The sequence below is a fragment of the Centroberyx gerrardi genome, chromosome 22 (assembly GCF_048128805.1).
Source record: "Centroberyx gerrardi isolate f3 chromosome 22, fCenGer3.hap1.cur.20231027, whole genome shotgun sequence".
NCBI classification, from domain to species: Eukaryota; Metazoa; Chordata; class Actinopteri; order Beryciformes; family Berycidae; genus Centroberyx; species Centroberyx gerrardi.
In genome coordinates, this window is record NC_136018.1 from 2422286 (window position 1) to 2439875 (window position 17590).

The following is a 17590-nucleotide window of genomic DNA, read 5'->3' on the forward strand; positions in this document are numbered from 1 at the left end:
ACACATCTGATTAGCAGCTAGTGGTAGCATGTTAACGCTAACATCACACCCACGTCCAGCAGCTTCTACTCAACCTTGTCTGAGGTAATGCTGCATTTATCCACAAGGGGGAGCAAAGCCACTAGTCTGCAGCATGGCAGTATTACTGTATATATCGTTTTAAGAAAGATCACTTATTTGTTACTCCCTTTTTCTCAAGCATGGTACAAACCAAGAGTATTGTTTTACCGTAAGCTTTGTTCACTCCTAGACATTGACCTTTGACCTTTATTTTCTGATTGGTCCAAGTCCCCCAAGGTTTCCACTTTAAAGTCATGTAACCCCGATGAAGGCTTTGTTCCAAAACCCATCGCTTTTCCTGTCGTTTTTGACAGGAAAACCAACGGGTTCGGCCTCTGACAGTAGCTAAATGAATTCTGTTTGTTCCCTTTTTCTACAATAATCTGCACCACTCTTCAAATTGTACTGCTTGTAATAACTTCCAATCCCAGTGAAGACACATTTAAATGGTTGTCATACATTTTTTTTAAAATAGAGAAAAAAACCAAACTTAAATGCCAGGCTTACAGCAAATCATCAAAGTTTATTTCCTGCACATTTAATAGCAAATAAGAGCAAATGCTTGTATCTATGAATCTGACAGCCCCAACATCATTTTAGAAAAAAAAACGAAAGCAGTTAGCTTGGCTCTCTGTGGGTCTACAAGCGGAGACCACACTCTCAGCTGCTGTGGGCAGACTAGTGGTATCATGAGTCCTGGACCCAAACCTCAGCTGCAGATTAAAGTTTGGACAATGCTCCCCCCCCACCCCCCCCACCCCCCCAGTGGCAGCCATGCTCCCCGCTCCTGCTCCGCTGGCTGTAAAATGTTGGGCACTGCAACGCTTTACGGCCCAAGCTTCTTAGTGCTAAGAAGAGGCAGCAGCGTGCGGCCATGGTAACTCTACTATGAATCATCATGTATTTGCAACAGCCACAAAGCAGGATTGTGGAGCCGTAATGGACGCTGCTGCAAACTCCCGCGTCCATACTTTAGTCCAGTGACCCTGAGGCTCGTGTGCCACTGAAACCAAAACCTTTCTACGGCCTGGCTTTGCAGTGCAACAACTGTAAATCAATGTTCCAGGCCTGGAGAATAAACCAATGACGTCCGCTAGTGGTAAAACAAATGAAATACAGTATATAAAACCCCGTTAACCCCCTTCTGTCACTCAGGAATAAATTAGCTTGGTAATTTCGCTCTCACGTCAGCATCCATCAGCCAGTATTTACACCAGTGCTTCAGCCAGTTAAACAGCGTTTTTCTTTTTCTTACAAAAAAAAACAAAAAAACACACAACTCGCTACTTTTATAAATGATTTTTTCCGACGTCGAACGAGCTTCTCAAGGAAGGGAAGCCGAGAAAACAATGCAGAGAGGACAAAATTTACAATAGAATTACAAACAGAAAAGTAGAAAACAGGCACACATCGAGGGCTAGAAGAGGGCGACGGTTTTTTGCGATCGTTCGCCTCGGTTTTGCGTTGCCCCGTATGTTCAGCCGAGGGAGTGCGCTTCAGACTGACGGCAAAGGCCCAGAAACCCAAACCGTAACCCTAGTTCAATATTCACGGTGATCCCATGGCATTTCCTTTGCATCTTCAGCCAATATGGTGCAGTGCATCTGTCGTTCTAGCACTGGTAAAAGTCGGGACACGATGAATACATTCCCCAGAGCTTGTGTGAGTAGGACTAAAGTTTAGAGTCTAGGGGTTAAAGGGCAGGCGTATAAACCAAGACCGCGTTCTACTCTGTCGAGTCGTGCCCTTTTATGTACCTTCAGTCCATTCCTGTCCACAGATCTGACAGTGCACGGCTGGGGGAAAGCAACCGGGTGTAGATTCAAGAGTTTCCCCCAACACAATCCTCAAGATCTGTGGAGGGAAATGAGCAAAGGGCGCGAGGGAAGGAAGGAAGGAAGGAAGGAAGGGAACGAGGGAACAACTGTAAGAAATGGGGACGCACTCTCTAAACACAAACCCAAAATGTGCAGATTGAACCTGTGCAAGCAAGACTAACAAAAAAACAAACAAAAACCCCCCAAAAAAGATCCAAACTGAAACTGTGTGTATTACCGTTATCGTGGCTTAGTGACGCACCAGAGGGGAAAAACACAATCACTACTGTCTCAATGATAATGTCAGCAGTTGTCTTGCTAAGGCAGTCACAGACAAAAGTAATCATTCAAGAAAACAAATAAACCTGAAGTGTGTTGTGTCCCTCCCTCCCTCCCTCCCATCTAAACCCAACAGGCCTTTCCAACACCAATCCTTCCCTTCAAACTAGTGACTTAATGCATTTCTACCCTTTTGACTTCTCCCCCCTCAAGTGACAGCTTCAGAGAACAGTAATCGTTAAACAAAAGGGACTGTGTTTTGTGTTTTGTGTGTGTGTGTCTGTATTTGTATTCAACAGTTCGTAAGCTGAAAGTTGAGAGCCAGCCTTGCTGCGGTTGGCACTGTAGAAAGTTTCTGTGTAGAAAGGGGCAGGGTGCGTTCGGTTAGTCGCTCCCGGCCGTCCTCGTACGCAGACGGGTGGGTAAAGTTTGGCGCGGCCGGCCGGTCGGTCGGTCGGTCGGGCCGCGGCCGGTGCCAGGCGCAGGGCGGCGTCCGCGGCCCGTCACTCGTCGGAGCCGGCGGAGCGTTTCTGGTTCCTCTTGCGGGGAGATCGTCTGGGAGAGGCTTTATCTGGAGGAGAGGAACACTTCACATGACTAACGGGAACGACAGGTTTTAAAACAAACTACCGCACACTTAATGGTGAATCCATATTTTGTGATATTCAGGTGATCTTAAGCTCTATTCACACAGGACTAGGATCATGTAGGAAGCTCATGTAATTACTGATTTCATGAGTTACATTCGCACGGGATAAATCACTAAAATCACCAGTTTCCCGGATACAATTCTCTCAGGTCAAGATTTTATAGTTCGTCACTTCATAACTTGGCAAAAAAAAAAATCAGAAGTTTGTGCCAAAAATACATTTAAGACCTTTGCGTGCCTAAAAACAAATTACGGCTAAAATCTCTAACAGTTCGATTCTCATGGGATTCGTATTATGAGCTGACCGGTCTTGACCAAAATACGATAGGTCATTTTTATTTTTTACAAATTACAGACATGGAAGATTCGCGTGGGATTAAAATCACTGATGATCTCCACATTATTACGAATCACTTCATGTCCCTAAGTAATATTACTTAAGTGACAAAAAGGGCTTTTGTCCACTGGGCTAACGAGGGTTAATCAATTCTGGATTGAGGCTTAAACAAACTAATTCCATATCATACGTTAAATGTTACTCATTGCACTCCTATCTTAAAAACAATTGTGCATCTACATTTAGATCAACACACGTTTCAACCCTAGAAACGATGAAACCTGAAATGATTTCCTGCAACGGACAGGGTCAGAGAGAGGAAGAGAGAAAGCTTTGCCGGTAGCCAGTTAAAGCACTTCATGCAGGTTAAAGCCACAGAAAAAGCTTTTCAGCAGATTTAACTGTAGAAGACTCGACTCTCATCAAGTCTGTATGCCAGCTACGCTCACTCAACAAGTCTACAGCATTAAAGCAAAGATTAAAGCAGAGTATTTACTGTCAAACTATTATCAACTCCACAGTTGGGGTCAATTCACTTCATTTCAATCAATTCAGGAAGGGATGCTTTGATTGTTTTTTCCCCAGCCGATGTCGATCATTGATTTCCGCATAACGATTCACTAAATTTCTGCCCCCCTACACACATAAATGGTTTCCTTTTAACCGATATGGATGTAAATATCTAATGTGATCATGGCACTGACACATGGTATTCAGTGCAATAGAGGAATAATTTCTAAAGTCTGATTAATCGCTTCATCGATTGATCAGAACATCTCCATCGTAAGGAGACTGAGCGTACTTTCTTCAAAATTTGCAATAATTAATTTGAGAACGCTGACATCGGCAAATTGCATTCAGAATTGAGTAAACTTAAAGAGAAGTGACTCCAGACAGCGCTACACGTTTCTAGCACACAGCAGCAGGGAAACCTCACCTCGACGACTCTGCACTGAAGACGCAAGAAAACATGGCAGCAAGGAAGGGAGAGAGGGAGGGAGGGAGGAGAAAAGAGAAAGAGTGAGTGATCCCCCATGCACAGGACCCGAGTGTAAAAGGTTCATTCAGAAAACACTGGCGAAGCAGCAGCAGGCCCAGTAAAGGAAACGGCAACACCTCGACATTCACAGTAGTGGAATATGTGGAAAACATCTGGAAGAACATGTGGGAAGAGTGTTCGTTTAAGATCGTTCTGCGCATAATCTTTCCCAATTTACAGCCCTTTAAAACAGCACAAACTATTTACAAACAGTATATTAGATACTATTGGATGTATACTAAATTGTTTTTTCTTCTTCTGAGAAATGCCTGGAAAAAGCTGCCACCGGGTTGAGATCATGTTACTCGTCTCAAAGCAGTTTAACCTGACAAGTTGAACTGTATTGATATTTTTGCGGTGCTCTATCGCAGAGTTATGCAGCAAATTGCAGAGACAGACAGCAGCACGGCTCATAGCAGATAATATTATGAGCCAGTTATCGTGATAGACAGAATGCCACATAGTGAGGGCGCTACAAGACAGAGCCAAGCGCTACCTGTATGCAGTAGGCAGTAGCAGCCGTCAGAGAGGCAGGCTTGTGACCCGAAGCTCACCGGTTCGAACCCCCACACCAGAATTCCAATAGATTTAAATTTAGTTATTTTTCAGTTAAAGTCGAGATGAAATGAAAAATGCCTTTTTAACCCTTTTAGATCACATCCCCGGTCATATTGTGCACCTATTTAACAATATATACCAAAAAAAAAAAATACAAAAAATCTTTGTATTCTTATATCAAAATTCAATCATGTTTTCTTCCTGTAAAACAAAATATGCCGTGTGCTTACGTAAGCATGCCTCAACCAATTTCAACCAATAATATCATGACATCCACCCATCAATCAATCTTCAACTTTTAGCGCACAGAGCTAAGATTCATTAGTTAGCTAGCTAGCAGCAGCACGGTACTTCGGTGTGTCTTCGGGTGTTATGACACGCCCACTTTTCAACGTTCAAATCAAATTCCTCCCAACGTTACGTCCCGCCTGTCTTTCCTGTTTCACTCGGAAATACGTCACGATACGGAAGTTAGATACTCTCGAAATGCCGTTTCATCTCGACTTTAAGCACCCAAATAAGAAATGTAATCTTTTGTCCTATTCAACCTCAACACACTGCTACACTTTGGCCTCACAAAGCTTACTGACTGGCCGTAACAGATTCTGGATCCTGACCCATACTCCCCCCTTTACACCTGGCATTAACATGAGTCTCCTATCCGGATTGTGTCTAGATCTGATGTAGCTGGATTATAGATGTAGCTGGATTATAGCTACACATTAAAATGCGTCTTCAGTGACATCCATGTTCCCCTCTCCTCACCAAAAGGCAGATTGGTGGGCCCCGGACCACACGTTGAGAGCCACTGTGCAACATGATCCAGGTAGAGTCTAGGGTGAAGGCAATAGGGTCTGGGCCAGGGAGCATGAGATATTATACATACTGATCTGGTTGAGTGTCTCCTGGGGGATCCAGCTCATGTCAACGTCGTTGTGGCTGGAAGTTCCCATTTCCACCTTAGGGGCTGGACGCCTCCTCTGTACACACACACACACACACACACACACACACACACACACACACACACACACACACACACAGTCAAGATGTTGATGCAAGATGCCAAGTGCAGTAAAATAAATCTGTTCATCAAATCATCAAGACGAATAATCGCAAATGAGTAACTGTGATCACAATATCTAGCTAAATAATTGTAATTATTATTTTAGTAAGGATCGTGCAGCTCTGTGTGACTTAACCTCAGCTGATCTGAAATGCTCTTTCACACTGCGTTGATTTAAAGCTCGTGTTAACTTTGACTGGAAGCTTCATGATTTTTTTTTTATCTTTCTGGACAATAAAGTTGTTGACTAATGGCTTTCAATTTTCAATTCTGAAAATTTTTACTTTTTTGTCTGTTTAGATATCAAGTTCTGAGAACAGAATTATATTAGTATTGTATTATTATTATTTTTTTAAATTCTGGGCAACATTTAACATCATCACATAATCATGTATATGGTTAATATGTCTGCACCAATGGCACTGAGACATATATACCTGTAAATGTATTTCAATCAAAGACTTAAGTCATTTAAGTAATTGAAGTGACTTCGATTCTGACACAAAATATGACGTGTTCTTCAAATACGAAATATGAAATGTTCTTCTAATGTATAAAATATATTTGAAGAACATGTGGCAGGTTCCCCTCATCGCACAACCGTCTGACTGGGTCTGAACAACTACAAACTGGCTTTTTTGGCCACATTCGTCTTAACACATTCAATCATAAGCCTTCATCAGAGCATCATGATTTTTTGGCGGCCAATATTGTCGTGTTTATTTTAGTTTTGGTACCTTTCTGGACTCCAGCAGCTGGTGAAGACCGACGACGACCAGCAGCCCGAGACCTGACAGGAAGACATACATGAAGATCCTGGGAGAGAAGAAGAAGGAGAGAAAGTGAAACAACAGAAGAGAAGATGGAGGGATTTTGAAGAGGGAGGAGAGTAGAGGTAGGAACAACAGAGAGGGAAAAAGAGGGACGAGGGAGGGGAGGAAAGCAGTGAAAAGAACAATAACTGATCAATCAAATAAATAAACAGACAAGCAAACTAGTATACAGGTTAAATGGAAACGTTAGAGATGTAAAAGGTGAAGAAAGCCTTACGTCTCTCCGTCCAAGCCGTCTTCCCTCTCAGTGATGGTGACTGTCTGGTTGAACACGGCATCCTGGAAAACATTTCCCTACAGAGAGAGAGAGGGAGAGAAGGAAGAAAGAAAAATGAAATGATACAAATTTAAATTAAAAACTCTCAATCTGCTCTTGTCTCTTCACTGAATGTTTCACACAACACTTGACGTGGTAAAAATTATTCTTGGCAGGTCATTTGTTTTTAGTTCATCAGAACCAAAAAGTACATTTTGGAAACTGTCCCTCCTTACATTGCTGTCCTTGTAGTTGAGGTTGATGACCAGTCCGAAGGGCCGTCCTCCCATGGGCTCGGCGGGGATGAAGGAGTACTCGAAGGTGGCCTGTCTGCTGGGGGGAACCATAATGCCAAGCTGGAGCGCCGTGAAGTTCTGGATGTAGAACTGGAAATCCTGACAGAGGGAAAAAACAGAACCGTGTTAGAGGGGGTGTGGCTTTTCCAGAGGCGCCGAGTAGAGCAGAAATAACGATACACACTTAACACCTGATATCTGTTCCATTACATATCTGATAACCGCTGCTCTGTTTAGGTGACTTGCGGATCCGATATCTACGGTTACGAGCACGCTTACAGTTTTCGTTGATCTGAACCCGAGTGAAAAAGGTGACTTTGTTTTCATTTCGGTTCTCACTTCCCAATTTCAACCGAACCAGGGCTTGTAAACAAAAGTCACATGGACTTTTGTGTATGTGAGAGAAAGAGAGCACTTTCATTGTTGCATGCATGCTGAATTAGAGATACCTCATGAATTTGTTGCTTATTTAACATTAGAGACGTATTCCTGACTCTTTCTATTCCTTGAATTACTGCAAAATGGGTAATGCTAGCAGCTGGTATCTGTACTGTTCTTGAAAACTGAACTTCTCCTCTCGACAATACATGGTATTGTATTTAAACTAGGGATGTAACGATATACCTGGTTGCCAGCTCCATTAGGGACCGTTTATCTGACTGAAACCCACTGAAAAGGCTGGAAAGGTGTCAGAAGTGGCCTCGGGTTCTGTACCTGTGGGTAGCGGAAAGACGCGTCCAGAGACTCCACCACAAAGTTCTCCGATCCCTTGTTGGTGAAGCCCAGCAGGAACTTGACAATGTTGTTGGCAGGGAAATCTGGAGACACACAGGGAGAGACGAGCGAATCAAACAAGGTCTAGAATACGTTCAGGTTCACAAGAGAAAAACGAAAACCCAAATAAACTTGACACGCATCATTTTTTTATAAATCCTGTATTTTAAAAGACAATAAATAGAGCCATTACTAGCAAGACAACCACTAAATCCAGCACTCTATTGGCTCTGGTTTTGATCCTTGACCTGCTTACTATTGGTTGGATCAGAGAATCAGCTCCATGCTTAAAGTATAAATGTCTTTTGACTCAAAATTTTTCAACATGAAACATGACCAGCTACCATTTCATTCAGGTCTGGAGTGTCAGGAAACTACTACTTTTTTTTGTCTCAAGGCCACAGTAGATAGTACATTTTCAAAATTCACCGGACACTTTCAGTATTTTGCCAGCCAACTACATTTGAATACGATCGGACCGCCAAGTGATGGTTGGGTTACCCGACATAGTGACAGAGAATAAAGATAAGGAGAGAAAAAGTAGGCTAGTTTGTGTTTTGTTACCTTCTCCTTTGACGAACAGGATGGTGGTGTCAGCGTTGGGGGAAGCCTTCACCTCTCCAGCTAACGCTTCTTCCTCTTCTTCCTCTTTGTCTTCCGTCTACACACACACACACACACACATAAGTTTGCTTGTTGGATTTCTCAGGAACAGATTTGAGAGGAAAAAGACATTTAGGTCCACATGGGGAGAGTATAGATACAAGCTTTACTTCAGGGTTGCATTTAAGATTGCAAAGCTGAATCTAACACTCATCAGGAATGTCCTCACCCTAAAAATACAGCTGTGCGGTCCCGGAGTTAGTTGGCTGACTGAGTTATGGGCCATTTTCCAGTATTACTTTTCACTTAAACAGTTGTTCCTTATAGAGTAAGCTGTCCTGCTGGCTGGTATCTAAGGCGGCTTCCACACCTACATCGCTTGGTGCAGACTTTACAAACATTTTGCTAAGTTCAGATCATTTTGACAGGTGTGAACACGCCATGTGGACTCAGGTGCGGACCAAAAACTTCCAAAAGGTTTGCTAAAAATCGTCGGCCGGGGTCCTCTTCCATTTGGACCGTGGTGCGGATCATTTCTGGTGTGAAAACAAGTTTGTCCGATGCATCGCAGTACTACAGAGTGTAGCATTATAATGTGAAAACACCCTCTCAACTAGAGCTGCAACGATTAATCGATTAGTTGTCAACTATTAAATTAATCGCCAACTATTTTGATAATCGATTTGAGTAATTTTTTAAGAAAAAAAAAGTCAAAATTCTCTGATTCCAGCTTCTTAAATGTGAATATTTTCTGGTTTCTTTACTCCTCTATGACAGTAAACTGAATATCTTTGGGTTGTGGACAAAACAAGACATTTGAGGACGTCATCTTGGGCTTTGGGAAACACTGATCGACATTTTTCACCATTTTCTGACATTTTATAGACCAAACAACTAATCGATTAATCGAGAAAATAATCGATAGTTGCAGCCCTACTCTCAACACCATTTTATTATTTTTATTTTTTTTGTACCCACCAAAAATTCTGTCCTATAGGTCTGCTTGATATAAGGCAATGTGAAACGAATTGGACCAATACAATGTAACAACCTTGCAAACTCTGGTTCGGACTTTTAAAGGACCATTACAATGTGAAAATGCCCTAAGACAAGAGAATTTATTTACCAGTCTCCACTGCAAAAATATTTGAGAAACTCTGAACTACGGAATGTAGGAGAAATGCCTTTTGAGCTCAAAGTTAGTGCTTAGTAACCCATCAGACGCATTACAAATCGGGATAAAAAAAAAACGTACTTTCTCTTCCAGTAGCCACACTGGCTGATGGATTACAAAATTCACCGGCCACTTTTCACTATTTCACCATCGAATTGGACCTCTGAAGGATGGCTGGTTACCGACCAAAGCGGCCGGTGAATAGACGACCTGGCTGGTGTGAATTTCCCACCCTGATGTAATCACTCGGTCACTCACCAGTTCTGCGTTGTCGTCGTCTTCCACCTCCGCCTCGTCGTCCTCGTCTTCAGCCGTCACGTCGTCCACCACATCTTCATCCACATCCACAGCCTCGGCCTCCTCATCCTCGGTGGGATCCTGAGCCGCCACTACCGGCCCTGAACAGATGGGAAATGAGAATATCTTTTAAAATGCAGACTTTTTAAAGATTATTTTCATGCCGTTTCTGCGTTATTAGACAGTATACAGTAGAGCTGAACAATGAATTGAAAAAAAACAACTGAAATCGCAATATGAACTTCTGCAATTTCCAAATCGCAGAGGCTGCAATTCATTGCGTTAGAGAGAAGGGCGTCTTCGGACCATGAACCAAGTACTAGTATTATTGAAAACCTTTCATCATACTGAAACTCAGCAAATTCTGCACATTGACATCTACTTTTCTTAACAAAATCACTTTTCTTTAAACAATTTTAAAGTTCTAAAAAATAGACGACAAGAAAAAATTGTGATATGAATCGCAGTTGAAATTGCAACTGCAATATCCTGTCAAATAATCGCAATTCGATTTTCTGTCAATATATTTCAGCCCTAGTATACAGTGAGAGGATGTAGTCTAGTATGTAGTATCCTGAGCAGCATTCAAACCGTTGATGGGACAGGTACTGAGGGTGTGTCCTGTCCCACCGAGCCACCGTAAGACTCCTCGTGTTTATTAGGAAGTTCTTAATCTTTTTGCCAGTTCAAATCCCCGGACCGTCTGGAAATGTCCGGGAGCAACAACACCCCCAGAGCTTTCCTTCTCCCTCAAAACTACCATCAACCATTTAAACCCTCAACCGCTCAGTGGCCAACAATTGGGGCAAGTAAAAAAAAGTATTTGGGCAAGTGGACTTTGCTCTATGTTTGCCTGAAGGGACAAGTAGTGTTTTTTTTTTAAATAATATTTCTGACATTTCTCTTCATGGCCCATTTCCCTCAGCTGCTCTCCACATTGTACTTCCTCATTGTGTTTTCAATAAATTAAACACGTAGAAAGCAGAGAGAGTTACATGAAACTTTTCAGAGTGTGTTGCGTTTCCAAAAAGGCAGAGAATATCCCATACTGCGCACAGATGATGCGTTACAAGTGAGGGGGGAAATACTATCAGCTGCAGTTCGTTTGGTGCATTATAACCACTGACACCGGAACTGTGGGAAAAATTAAATCAGCGACAATTCCTTTGATAGTTTGTGCATGTCGTCCAACAGGCCGACCAAGTCCGAGAAAGACAATGAAAGAGAGAGACTGTAGTGAGGGAGAGAGAGTCTGGGAGACAGTGAATCTACGTTTGAGAAGGGTTTCTCTTCATGCATTTCATATTTTTAAATAGATTTTAAACTGCTTAGTCAAATGATTTTCCCTTTTTAATATGAAATTAAATATTCATAGTCATGAATGAAATGAAATTTTTCACAATTTAAGTTTTTTGGTATAGGAATAGCCTTCAGTGCAAATAAAATAAAAGACAATAACAGGTAATTTAAAACATTACTCCAAGGACGCTTGTCTAGGAAACAATGTAAAAATGAAACCAAAAATAACCAGTAACATTATTTTATGTGACAGTTCTATTTTTGGGGCTAGTGAGCTCAACAGTCTGGCAAGTAGAGTGATTGCTCTACTTGCCCAAGGGGCAAGAACAGCAATCACTCAGTGTTAACTGAGTGAGAGTGTTCAAGAAAGTAAATATGTCTAACGCTCCTGAAACTACTCCTCCAGGCTGTTGCTGTAAATCTGTGTACTTAAAACAATTTGATTGATCAAGACTTTAAAATAATCTGTTGTAAGGTTGTGTAAGATTACTCATTGATCAACTGTGCCAAGAGCACAACCACAGCCAGCGTTACGCAAACCATATCTGTTCAACAACTCACTTCACCACACACACTGTATTCAACAAATGCACAGATTTGTGCTATTTTTACCGTATGATTAACAAGCTTTGTTCTAATGAAAGACATTATGCTACTGAAATGGCCGACGTGGCTTGGCACATTGCACAGGCCAAGTTTGCAGTAATTCAAAATGATACAGCCAATAAGACTACAATGAGTCAATTTGAGCAATGAATGCATATAATATAAAGGAGCCAACCTTAAAAGCTAACTAGCTAGATACTATAAGCCAAGGTGCGCTGTTAGCTAGCCAGCTTGCTGTTAATTTCCCAAGTGAGCCTTGATCACTTGAGTATTACATGTAATTTAACGTTTAGACTTCGTTAAGTAGGTTAACTCCTTATGTTGGCTGTCCAGTAAGCTGTGGGTGACAGTTAGCTTGCTGAGCTAGCTAGCAAGCTAACTAGCTGCTAATAGGCAGACAGTAAGGACACGTCAGTCTAAGAGAAGGCAGAAGTGTGGTATTCATCTAACGGTAAATCACAGGCAATGGAAATGAGGTATCGACGATGTATAGTCGCTTTAGCAGGACAGTTACGAAATGCCATGAAAAAGTGAGCAAGCTCATCGTATTTATTTACTCAAATCTTCGCCGCTTATTAGCTAGCACATGTCAATGCGCACCAAGAACGGCCTTCCCCTTTTTGGACAGGGCTAGTTAGCTAGTCACCGCCGTTAGCTAGGTAGCATGTACCTAGCTTGCTATTAATGGTCCTTTTCGCTTTATCGAGCTGAAAGTAGCCGTACCACTCCCTTACCTTTCATGAGGATAGTTGCCGGGAAAGCTAGTAACACTAGCAGCAGCAGTTTGGGTAGAAATTTCATCATTTTGACGCTGAAATCAGTGTGCTTTCATTCAGTGTCGGTCAGACTGTGCGCCGCCGTGCTACCGTTACGAATATTACAGCACATGCGCAAAAGAGAGCGTCAAACCGGAAGTATCATCACGTTCCCTTGAATAGAATAGAATAGAACAGAATAGAATAAAATAGAATAGAATAGAATAGAATAGAATAGAATAGAAAATAACTTTATTAACCCTATACAACAAAAATAGTCATTTTATCCTTCTGTGAAACAAGTAAGTAAATAAGAGCGAAAGAGAAAGAAAGAAAAATAAAAGGTAACTAAATAAAAATAATAAAATATACATATAAATATCTATATGTATACATGCCCACATACAAAAATACATACATATAGGCTACACATACACCCGTACATACATGTAGAACTGGTTTTGACTAGTTTGAAGCGTGCATATTACATTAGCCATATATTGATTTCTTAGAAAAGGATGAACAAAGCAACTATACATACTGAAGTGTATAAAGAAACTAACATTTCTACCCTTTGTCAGAGAATATCCTGCAGCCTACTGAAGTGTATGTGCTTAAGGTTTTCTCTCCAGACATGTCTGAATAAAGAATCCACAGAAGACTCTTGAACCTTTGCTCATTCATTTTGACCCACAGGGGTGAGACTCATTTTTCCCTCTACAACTTTCATGTGTCTGTGATGCTCAGCAGTGAATCTATAGTGACCTGACCTCATTTAAAGGTATTTTAATCTTTTGTAAAAGCAGATGGTGGAAGGAGAGAAAGGAAGATGGAAAAATCACTTCCAACATGTTGATCCTCTTCAGGGAGGGGGAGGAGGGGCAGGAAGCAACGGGGCTGATGGGAAATGTAGTCTTAATGTGGAGAAACACTAGACCTAACAATACTACTGGAGTGAGAGAGAGGAGAACAATCGTCTCAACCAGGCTCTCATTGGTTTACTTGGAAAATGTCTATTTTTACTACTTTTACTTAACTGCTCTCAAGTTTTAAACTAACTACTCTTAGGTTTTTTAATTTAACTACTCTTACTGTAAGTGAACAATACACTTTGCACACTGTGTTTTTGCACTCAGTTTTTATTTATTTAATTTGCTTGTTTATTATTGTTTAGTTTGTTCTGCATCAAACTCAGGGAGCTGTGAATGCAATTTTGTTGCCTACTTGTACAATGACAATAAAGGAAATCTTGAATTGGTTGACAGTCATTAGACCAAGGAACATTAATTTGATAATGATAGACTGATGTTTAAGGCAAATGTCTATTTTTAGTTTAGTTCTCCTTTAAGATGACTATGGTATGTCTCTGATTCTTAGTCAGTGCTACTCTTAATGAGACAAGAACAACCACATTTCTGTTGACAAATCAGTTTTTATTTCGCCCACATGTGACACACTGCAATTATAATATGGCAAAAGAACATAACTGAGATCAAGTGATAGATAATATGACATAATATGTAAATAAACTTAGTAGAATAGAACAGACAAAAACAGAAATATCTTTACAATGGAGACATTTAGAAACTACAAGCCAAAAAAAATCCTCAACACAAAAATAAAGAAAACAAGGATTTAAAATTAAATTGATAACAAATTGCCTCGTTCAAAATCAACACATATAACATATGAATATTGGGTAAATGATACTCTATTGCATCTAGTAGTTATGAAATCAAAAAAATACAAAATAGAAAGTGAGTGTCCTCTCCAACATGGACGACAAATCGCGGATGAGTGAAAGTTTTTATTGGACAGATGAGTGAAAGTTTTTATTGGACAGATGAGTGAAAGTTTTTATTGGACAGATGAGTTACAGGTTGCCGGACACGACGGGATGCAATCAGTTTCCACACAGCAAGACAACAAACCCGAGCAACACGACTTACTGGATACATGAACGACTTACTAAAAGAGTAAAATATATCTTCCCAACACAGAGACAGGAGCCTGCGTATCAAAATAGAGTTCGACGTACAGAAATCTCAAGGCCGACGTACGGAAAACTCACAGCGTCCGTTCAGATGACGCTCAAAACAGCTGATAGAATATGATGTGAATACTTTTATTTATACTTTAAACAAAGAAAAACCCTTTAAACGGTCTGATACAAGAAACGATACGACACAGTGTGTTAGTTTGTGTTCAGAACAGGATTTGGGTCAATTCATGAACGAACTCATCGATTCCAGTTCAGCTGAGGAACTGGAATTTGAAAAAAAAAATCTACAGGAAACAGAATTGGAATTAAATTGGAATTTCAGTTAGTTGAATTTAATTTAATGGAATTCTGTGAAATTCCATGTTTTTTTGTTTTTTTTTCTTCCCATGTATCTGAGATTGCACAGTGTTATATATTATCAATACTGAATGTCAGAAGTGTCAACTTGCTCGAGTCCAAGTCAAGTCCATGTCATTAAAGTCAAGTCTCAAGTCTAAATGTAGAACAGCAAGTCAAGTCAGAACAAATCAAGAGTCCAGTATCAATTTAATATCTTAAAGAAAACTAAATATCTAGGACTTTTCAATGCAATATGGTTTTAATAGGATAAAAACTTGGTAAGAGCATCATGAGTTTGATTTCTATAATCAGTTTCAACTTCAATAAATTCAATCATTCCATACAAATTCAGAAAACAGAATTTAAATTCAGTCGTCCGCTGGAACAAATCTCATCACTTTCAATCTAAGTCATTTACACAAACACAAGATCTCAAGTCAAGACTTTAGAAAGCTTTTCAAGTCATCAAAGTACAAGTCAGAGTCAAGTCCCAAGTCTCCAGAACCAGTCAAGTCAAGTCTCAAGTCTTCTCTTCATGCATCAAGTCAAGTCTCAAGCTATTAAAACTGTGACTCGAGTCCCCACCTCTACTGAATATCATCAAATGTTAAAGGTTGGTAATCCATACATTATGATTGAATGTATGTGATTTGTTGAACTGTCTTTTATTTGATTCATAATGTTTTGATTTATAATGTTTAGCGAGTCGAGACAAACTGGAATTTCATGGAATTTAATGGAATTCAGTTCTGTTTCCTGTCGTTCCGATTCAGTTCACATTCTGTTTCCTTTGCAATTCCAATTCATTCCAAATCCAGGAAGTGAATTTGAATTTCCCATGAATTCTCAGTTCAGTTCATGAACGGCTCAAACTCTGCTTCAGAAGCCTGTCGCTCTCCTCTCCCTCCTCTAGAAACACAGAGGTTAGTGTTGGTGTTTAAATGTACAGAATACACTAAGATACCAAAACTGAAGGTATGCCATGTGATCTCTCTTTCCTTCCTTCTTTCTCTCTTTCTCTCTTTCTTTCCGAACATCATGTCAGAAGTGAGTAACTAAACTAAACTCGCCCGCATGTGAATTAAAAATCAGGATAAATGATTAAAATAATTGTTTGAGAGACCTCTAAGCCCTTTCCTCCTCCTTCACCCTCCCCTCCACTCGTTCTTCCACTCATCCCTCTCTCCTCCCTTCTTCCTCTGGTTGTATCACTCCAACAAAACCCCCAAAAATTCATTTTTCCTTCCCATCCGTCATCTCTACTCCTCTCCCTCTCTATTATCTCCACTTCGACCCCCTTATCTCTTAAAGACGGAAGACAGACCTCAAAGCCCTTCCTTCCTTCCTTCCTTCCTTCCTCTCTTCCTACCCTCCTTCCCTCCTTCCCTCCTCTAGTTGTAACACTTGTTATAATTTGCAGACAGCATGCCAGACTCTTACCTCCTTCCTCCCTTCCCTCCTTAAAGGAAAAATCCCCCTCAGATCCTCTTACACTGTTAAATATCATCAATCTGTGATGTTCAATACATTCCAGCAATTTTTTTTTATGATTATAAGATCATATAAATATAGCGAGTGAGCCAAATAGTTTAGGGCGTGTCTATGATCTTGACCACGCCCCCTTCCTCAAACCCTCAACCTGTCTCTCTGCTGCAGTGCATTCTGGTCTCTCTCCTGCTCCTGTGGTGGAGAAACTGGTCTCTCTCCTCTTCTACGATGGATTTCTCCCTGTATGATTGTTGAACGTCTCTCGGTGCAAAATGGCGGCTCTAGAAAGAAGCCCTCGCTCTTTGATTCTGAGGGACTGACACCAAAACCTGACGTTTACCGCTGAGGTTTTACATCCTGAAACATTTTCTCATATCAAACTCCACTGTAGCTGCTGGAAACATCTGGAGGTGACGTCACCTCGTCTACGATTGGCCGGTTATCCACCAAGAAGAAAAACACAACTAACTACTGGATGGAGCCGGGGATGAAACAACAGCTGTTTTTACACAGTGTTTAAGTGTTTTAGGGGGATTTTTCCTTTAAGTTGTAACACTCCATGTAGTTCACAGACAGCATGCCTGACTTTTACCTCTTCTCCTCCTCCTCCTCCCTCTCTCCCTCCCTCCTCCTCCCTCCTCTAGTTGTAACACTCCACATAGTTTGCCGGCAGCATGCCGGACTTGCCGGTCCGCTGCACGGTGCCGTACATCCAGCCCTCGTCGATGGGCTGGGCGTTGATGATGACATCGCCGTCCCGGAACGAGACCTCGTCGTGGTCCTGAGCCGCGTAGTCGTACAGCGCTCGGTAAACACGCTGAAACACACGGCACAGTCATGTTATGGATAGAAATAGCATTAGAACTGTAGTCAGTTATATTTTCATCAGCAGGTTTTGGTCACAATGCAGGAAAAGTTTCAGGATTGAAAAATATTTAGATTTTAGGCGTTTAGCAGATGCATATGGACGACCAAATGTGACAGAATGAACTAAATCTGGGATTGTTGCTTTAATGAAGATGGAGGTTCAAGACGCTCTTCAAACAGAAAAATTAAAAAGGCT

General features: G+C 41.1%; 2 protein-coding genes across 2 annotated transcripts in view; both read right to left on the reverse strand.

The window, feature by feature from the left end:
• Positions 1-2305: 2305 nt before the first annotated feature.
• Positions 2306-12818, reverse strand: ssr1 (signal sequence receptor, alpha). Its single transcript, XM_071902278.2, has 10 exons — positions 12678-12818; positions 10000-10139; positions 8529-8625; positions 7905-8008; positions 7131-7289; positions 6856-6932; positions 6543-6621; positions 5626-5719; positions 2621-2727; positions 2306-2589 (listed from the first exon to the last, which is right to left on the reverse strand). Exons 1-9 carry the CDS (start codon positions 12745-12747, stop codon positions 2660-2662), a joined length of 888 nt encoding a protein of 295 aa, XP_071758379.1. The 5' UTR covers positions 12748-12818; the 3' UTR covers positions 2306-2589; positions 2621-2659.
• A 4349-nt stretch (positions 12819-17167) lies between these two features.
• Positions 17168-17590, reverse strand: part of LOC139914079 (uncharacterized) — a 26179-nt gene continuing 25756 nt past the window's right edge. The window contains exon 13 of the mRNA XM_078291524.1: positions 17168-17344. Within this exon, the coding sequence (XP_078147650.1) occupies positions 17168-17344 (177 nt within the window). The remainder of the gene's footprint in view (positions 17345-17590) is intronic.

Bases quoted from the DNA above. Each gene is read 5' to 3' on its own strand.
- ssr1 (XM_071902278.2), bottom strand. From the start codon at position 12,747: ATGATGAAATTTCTACCCAAACTGCTGCTGCTAGTGTTACTAGCTTTC. The intron at 6,933-7,130 runs GTAAGGAGGGAC...CTCTCTCTGTAG, and splicing joins TCAACTACAAGGACAGCAAT to GGAAATGTTTTCCAGGATGC. The intron at 5,720-6,542 runs GTACCAAAACTA...GTGTGTGTACAG, and splicing joins AGCTGCTGGAGTCCAGAAAG to AGGAGGCGTCCAGCCCCTAA.